This window comes from Terrapene carolina, unplaced genomic scaffold (assembly GCF_002925995.2).
Source record: "Terrapene carolina triunguis isolate 2854851 unplaced genomic scaffold, T_m_triunguis-2.0 Scaffold833, whole genome shotgun sequence".
NCBI lineage: Eukaryota > Metazoa > Chordata > Testudines > Emydidae > Terrapene > Terrapene triunguis.
The window spans coordinates 1,253,722-1,261,134 of NW_020665184.1; the positions used below are offsets into that span (position 1 = coordinate 1,253,722).

Sequence of the window (7,413 nt, forward strand, 5' to 3'; positions counted from 1 at the left end):
CCGCGAGTTCCACAGATCCTATTAGAAACCTCTAAGGACCAGGCTCTGAAGTTCCTGGGATTGGATCGCAGCCCATGTCCCTTGGAGGGGAAAGGCCCCATCCACGTCCCTCCCATTCCCACATCCCCCACCTGTGGTTGTGCGTGGCACGGGGTAGCATTTAGGAGTGAAGCGGGGGGGGGGGGGGTGGGGGGGGGGGGTGGGGGGCGTTTGCTGGGGGTGCTGTGCGCTCTGGGGGGGGCATGTACATGGGTAAAATCCAGTGCCATTCACAAGGCCATTCATAAAGCCATAAACAAACCCTAAGGAACAGTCCTAATAGCTATGCCCTAATTCCCCAGCTCCGCCGACCCTCTGGAAGCCTCAGAGGCTCGGGATCATTGCACCAGTGGGGAAACTGAGGCACATGGGGCTGGGGTGAAACTCCCCGCCGCGGCAGGCAAGGGAATAAAACATCAACGGACTCCGCAGAGTCACCCAGCTCAGACCAGAGCTTGGCCCAAGTCCCCTAGGGAGCCTCCCCCTCATGGGCTGTGGGGTTCCTGCTGGGCAGCATTGCAACCCCTCCTCGCCTGCACTGCAGCGGGGAGCACGGGACTGCTGGCCCCACCCCCCTCTGTGCAATGCTGGGGGGGGGGGCATAGCCCCGCCCCCGTCTGCAACGCAGGGGGTCCCATACATGGCCCTGACGGTCCCCCCTCTGTGCAATGCAGGGAGAGCCCATAACCCCGCCCCCCTCTGTGCAATGCTGGGGGGGCCCGTAGCCCTGCCCCCCCGTGCAATGCTGGGGGCCCCCCAGAACCTCGCCCTCCACGTGCAATGCGGGGAGTCCCCTTGGAGGTCTAATCCCCGCCCCACACCCCTAGCTTTATCTAGTCTTCACCTCCCCCCTCTCTCTGCTCCAAATGGACCAGCCCAGCCCGGAGGGGGGCGTGGAGGGGGAGAGGGGGGTGGCTATAAGACCCGGCTGCAGGCGAGCTGTGCACGCGCTGCGGAGCGAGAGGCTGGTTTTGTGGTGGGTGCACGCAGCAGCAGCGACAAGGTGGGTGCTTTTGTGTTGCGTGCGCCTGGCTGTGCCTTGCAAGGCCGGGTTTGCGTTGGGGGCTGGGGGCATTTCTAACCCCCGGGCCTGGCGCCTCTCTCTTGCACAGTGACTGCTCTGAAGCAGACCTGGGGGGAGGTTACATGGCTTCTCCCCCTCCAGGGGCTGCTTGCTGTCTTGCAAACCCTGCAAACCCTGCAGGAGGAGCCGCGCAGGGGATGGTTTCATGCCAGGGCCTGGCGATGCTAAAGGGGCCTTTTGTCCTCCCCCGGGTCTTTGCACCTATTTTTGCTTTCAAAGTTGCTGCTATTTTTGGGGGGCCCTGGGGGGGGCCGCCGCCTCCCCGCTTCGGTGGGCGGTTGGGGGGGGCGGCCTCGTCCTTGGGGGGTGGGGGGGGGGGGGGGGGGGGGGGGCGTGGATCCTGAACCGTCCTGGGCTCTCTCTTGCCTTGACTTACATGCCAGCCCCTGACTTCTTCCAGCAGGGGCCAACCACTGTAATGGTGCATCAGGGTTTTCCTGGGTGGGGCTAGTGGGTTAACGTTGACCCCTGGGGGGGGGGGGGGGTAACTTTCTCACGTGGCTGGATAGGGAAGAAACTGTTATGGGGGGGAGTATTTCCATCTTGCACCCCTGGAAACAGTTGTGGGGCTGGAAGAGAGGCTGATCCGTGAGTGGGGCCCTGGCAAGGTGAATTCTAGGCTGCTGTCTAATTCCCTGCTGTGAACCGCTGCCTTCCTGCGCTGGGAGCATTTCACCTTCGCTTTGTGCTGTTCAGGACTTTCCAGACAGTAGCGTAGAGGCGATTTGGCTTGTGGGTCTTAATTCGCACTTGGGTTTTGTCCAGTGAGTTTCCTCCATGTCCTGCTGCTGTACCGTTCGGCGAAGCCGGTTTAGTGCAACTTCTAAGGGGGCAGGGAACCGAGCGGCTTCAGGTGGCTAGTAAACATTGCAGCTGGAGGCATAACATCTTTACATGCCCCTTTGCTGGGAGGTGGCCCCGCTCCTGCCAAGGTGGCCTCATAACAGCTGAGCGGAGTTGACGATCTCTGTGCTGGTAGCAGAGACCCTGCAGTGTCAGGTGCTCCAGGGACACCTGTGGGAAGTGGTCCCTGCCCTGAGGTGCTTACAGGACAAAGGGCCGGAGCTGGAACTGAGGCATGAAGCTGAAAGTGACTCGCCGAAGGTGACTCACCGGGCCGGCCGGGGACAGAACCCAGGTCCTTAGACCATAACCTGCTTTCAGCTCTAAAGACTCTTGTGCCGACACTTAGCTTGCACCATGATGACGAATCCTGGGTGCGGTGCAAACTGCCTTGGAGTGCAGCTGCCTCTGGGCTGGAGGCTAACCCTGCAGGGAGAAAGCGCTTTCCCCCAGTGACACTAGGGCAACACTCCCGATTGCTTGGAGTCCTTTGGGGGAGTTCTGCCCATGCCGAGTAGGGCGGCTCTTGTCCGAAAAGACCCCCAAGCAGAGCTGTGTGTCCTACGATGGCTCTGCGCTCTTGCTTGCGGGGTCTGTTCTGTCATGGTAGTGAGCAGGGCCCTCCTGGGCTTGGTGCTGTACGGCCACAGAAGGAAAACCCAGTAAAATGCTTGCCAGCCCGTATCTCTTCCCCACTGGCTTCGCCGGCCTCATCCCGCAGCGAAGCCCTCCATTTCCAGGTCTCTGAGCTGAAATTAACAAGGTCCTGTTTAAAATAATGGGAGCTTGGCGGGGTCCTTTTCTCTGTCCGCTCAATAGAATGGACTGAGAGCAGGGCTGTCACTTTCAATGCTGTCAGTGTGGAGTGCTGGGAGTCAAAACTCCTGGCTTCTCTATCCCTAGGTTTGCACTGACCCGGTTTGCTAAATCACCAATTAGTGTCGTTGATTTGCACGATTTTGGGGATGAAAAGTGCTTTGTATGTATAAAGTGCTGCTCACATACAGGAGGCTAAGAGGGGTGAGCTGGTTAATTGTGATGGGGGTGGGCTGGGTGGGTTCACACTGGCACAGCTGTACCTGTCTGCACCTGGGGAGGAGATACACCATCCTTCTGCCTTCCCCCAAAAGATCTCTACCCTGCATTAGCTCGGCAGTCCCTGGGTTGTACCTGTGCTGGGGTGGGGGGGATGCCCACTGGGTCTACCATTCTCAGTGCCAACCCAGAACAGCTAGTGGGATGCGAGTGACTCTCGTGTGACTGGGGGCTCGGCGCTGGGATTGTCTGATCACCCAGATCGGAGATGGGAGGGAGATGATATTGGGACTGGTCTGGGAGCTGGTATCGGCTCAGAAATCCAGGCGCTGGTGCTGTGAGACCTCCTGGAAGTCTGGGCCCCTCCGATCCATCTCCAAGCTACCCCCGTTGCTGCAGAGAATGGGAGAATCTCCACAGTTGCTGGCCAGGCCCACTGACCAGTGCCACCCGTCCTGAGCCCCGGCTTCTCTTGCAGGACATGGCTTCTGGTAAGGCTCACATTGGCAAGCCAGCCCCCAGCTTCCACGCCACGGCCGTGGTGGACGGAGCCTTCAAAGAGATCAAACTCTCTGACTACAGAGGTGAGAGAAACCACCTGAAGGCTCTGCCCTGAGTCCCTGCTAACGGGGGCGGGGGGGGGGGGGAAGCTGCTCCCCTGACACAAGGCACTGGGAGTGGAGCTGCGGGGAGCTCCCCCCACAGCCTGCGCTCCTGCCTTGCTCCTTGCAGCGCCCCCTGCTGGTACAGGATTAGCAGGACATTCTGCATCCATGAATACTGGGGCACTCTACAGGGGATCCTGCCAGAATCTCTGTCTGCCTGCATGGCGATGGGGAACGGGGTCACAGCCTCTAGACCAGGGGCAAGCAAACTACAGCCCGGGGGCCACATCTGGCCCTTCAGACGTTTTCATCTGGCCCTCGAGCTCCCGCCAGGGAGCGGGGTCCGGGGCTTGCCCTGCTCCGCGCATGCTGTGGCTCCGCGCATGCTGTGGCACCGTGTGACTCCCAGGAGCAGTGGCATGTCCCCCCTCCGGCTCCTACGCGTAGGGGCAGCCGGGGGGTCTGTATGCTGCCCCTGCCCCAAGCGCCGGCTCTGCAGCACCTATTGGCCAGGAACTGCAGCCAATGGGAGCTGCAGAGGCGGCTCCTGTGGACCAGGCAGCACGCCGCAGCTTCTGGGAGCTGCTTGAGGTAAGTGCCACCCGGATCCTGCACCCCGACCCCCTCCTGCACCCCAACCTCCTGCCCTAGCCCTGATTTTTCCCCCCGTCCTCTGGTCCCAGCCCAGGGCACCATCCTGCACCCCAACCCCTCATCCCCAGCCCCACAGCATGCACCCCCAGCTGGAGCCCTCACCCCCCCTGCCCCAGTCTGGAGCCCCCTCCCACACCCTGAACGCCTCGTTTCTGGCCCCAATCCCCAATTTTGTCAGCATTCGTGGCCCGCCCTACAATTTCCATACACAGATGTGGCCCTCGGGCCAAAAAGTTTGCCCACCCCTGCCCTAAAGGGAGGGGTGGGGTCCCCTGTGGGGCAGAATTAAAGTCCTGTGGGGAGGGGGGTCCTTGCAGTTTTTACAACCTGCCTCTGGGCAGGCAAGTGTGCAGTGCTGTCTCTTTAAGAGATAAATTGGGGAGGGGGACCCTGTGTATAATCCAATCAGCTGGCTTGTGATTGGCTGAGCCTGGGCTTGAGGGGGACCAATCCCAGCACCTCCTGGGGGAGACCCTGTAACCAGATCAGCTGGCTTGCAAACGCCTCCAGGGATGCAATTGGGGGGAGGGGGGGGAAACACAGGGTCTCTGCCAATGGCTCCAGCGCCTGACACCCCCTCCCATCACAGCGCCCCCGCTGACCTGTTATCCCTCCGCCCCCCCCCAGGCAAGTACGTGGTGCTGTTCTTCTACCCGCTGGACTTCACCTTCGTCTGCCCCACCGAGATCATCGCCTTCAGCGAGTGCGCCGAGGATTTCCGCAAGCTGCGCTGTGAGGTCCTGGGGGCCTCCGTGGACTCGCACTTCACCCACCTGGCCTGGTGCGTGGGGGGAACATGGGCGAGGTCTCCCTGCCCTCTAGGGGGTGCCAGCCCCAGGCTGGGGGACTGGCCGGGTCAGGGGGGCCCATCTCTGATCTGGCCCTAGGGGGATGGTGGGGAGTAGCTGGCTGGGGGGGGGGGGGGGGGGGGGGAGGGGACATGATGGGGTGGGGGTCTTCCCCTCTGGGAGGGGCTGGCTATGATTGTGACCCAGACTAATGCAGCAGGAAACATGGTTTCCACCTGTCACATGCTGTGGGTCTCTGTCTCCTTCCGAAGTGTCCCAGGCCGGTGACCGAAATGCCCCCTAGACACCCCTCTCCATTCACGATGGGTGTGAGGTCAGGACCTTGCCAGCCCTGCACAACGGGCCTGGCACCACTGGCTGGGGCGGGGGGGGACTGCCTGTCCAGTCCCTTAACCCGTCTGGAGCTGGTACCGGGCCCCTAGGGATGGGGAAGGGCCAGAGGGGTCAGCACCCTTGGGTGCCAGGGGTTGAAACCACCCCACAGACCAGTTCAAATGCCTCACAAGCTATCAAAAAGCCCCTTGCTCCCTGGTTAGATGGGGGGCCGGGGTGGGGTCCGTCCATCCCTCCTTGCTGTGTGGGAGACACTGGGCTAGAATCCAGCAGCCGTTACCAGCCGGCGGGGCGGAGTGGGCTCCTACTGGCTTTATCTGGGGCACCCTCTGTGAGAGCAGCCTTATCACCCCTAGCCACTGGGGACCGGGGCCAGCCAGAGACGGGCCTGTAACAGGGGGTGGGGAGTGGCTGCCTAATCTGGCATGTATCTTCTTCCCCCTCCCCCCCCAGCATGGGGCAAAAGGGGGCTTATCAGCTTGCCCCCCCCCCCCCCCAGTCTGAGCGCTGTCTCCGCTCCTTTGATTGTGTCTAACCTGGATGTCTGTCTTTTGGTAGTTGGGGGTGGGAGGGAGGGGAGATGCCCCATCACCAGTGGCTCTGGGGGAGTCTGGCAGGACCAGCTGCGCCCCCCCCAGCCCCCGATGCTGCAAGCCAGGAGACGTCTGGCCTGTGGCTGGCAAAGGGTCGGGTGGTGCCGGAGCCCACTGACCTGCTGCAGGCTGGGCTGTGACCCAAGCGGGAGATGGTGGCCGACGCACTGGGGCCAGGTGGCCTCATTCCCTGGGGTCGCCTCTGCTGGGGAGCCAGTGCTGGGGGCAGATCTAGATTTGGGGGTCCCTGTGGCTGGGATTGGGGGTGTACCACAGCATGGGACTAACCCCCTTGTCTCCTGGCAGGGTCGACACCCCACGGAAAGAGGGGGGTCTGGGCACCATAAACATCCCTCTGCTGTCGGATCTCACCCGCAGCATGGCCACCGACTACGGGGTGCTGAAGGAGGATGAGGGAATCACCTACAGGTGCGTGGGGGTGACTGACAGCCCTTGTGGCTGAGTTTCTGGGGCTGCTCTGGATAGGGTGGGGGGGCAGCACGGAGGTCACTTGTGCTGAGGCCCCGCTCTGGTCTCCCTGTGGCAGTTTTGGGGCCCCACTGGAGCTCTGCTCCCCAACGTCACAGCAGCGCCAGCTAATGTCGAAGGATGCCCCACGGCCGGCGAAGGGTGGGTGTGTCTGGCGAGCGGGATGCTGATCGGGGAGCCGGGGGAGTGTGTGGGAACAGTGAACACCAGGGTGGGTATATGGGGGGTCGGGGAGAGATGGAAGGAGCCCTATGGGATGCCAGGCTGGGTGGGTCACTCGGGTATCGCCACCCTAGAGCCAGTCTTGCTCTGACTAAGGCTAGGGATCTCCCGTCTCTGGCGCTGACGTGCACCCAGAGATTTGGTGGGATGGGGTCCCTGCTCCCTGGGGGGCTGTTGCTTAGTACTGACCATGCAGGTGGGGGTGCTCCACATCCATTGGGGGGAGGCTGCAGGCTCCCAGATCCCATTGGATCCCCACCGTGACAGATCTGGGATGTTATCTGGGGGGGGGGGCTTGTGCACCCCCATCCTTTGCTTCCATTGGGGTATGATCCCTCTCCCTTCTCCCCCTCAGGGGCCTGTTTATCATTGATGACAAGGGTGTCCTGCGGCAGATCACGGTCAACGACCTGCCGGTGGGGCGCTCGGTGGAGGAGGTGCTGCGTCTGGTGCAGGCATTCCAGTACACGGACACGCACGGGGAAGGTGAGGCTGGGCCCAGCCTGTGCTGGGGGGAGCTCTCGGGGTGAAGGCCAAGGCCCGGTTAGGGGAATGCAGGGCCCAGCTGCAGCAGTGTATCTAGATGGGGTGGGTGCCCCACAGCTGGGGGGTGGGGCAGCAGGTCTGAGTTTGTTCCCTGGGGGGGCTCTCAACCCAGCTTTTTCAAGCTGGCTGCACTCTCTAAGGGTTAGAGAGACACCCCCCCC

The 7,413-nt window shown here is 62.1% G+C and overlaps 1 protein-coding gene across 1 annotated transcript; it reads left to right on the plus strand.

The window, feature by feature from the left end:
- The first annotated feature begins 956 nt into the window (after positions 1-956).
- On the plus strand, positions 957-7,236 carry PRDX2 (peroxiredoxin 2). Its single transcript, XM_026660584.1, has 5 exons — positions 957-1,042; positions 3,480-3,585; positions 4,888-5,041; positions 6,302-6,424; positions 7,062-7,236. Exons 2-5 carry the CDS (start codon positions 3,483-3,485, stop codon positions 7,234-7,236), a joined length of 555 nt encoding a protein of 184 aa, XP_026516369.1. The 5' UTR covers positions 957-1,042; positions 3,480-3,482.
- The last annotated feature ends 177 nt before the right edge of the window (positions 7,237-7,413 follow it).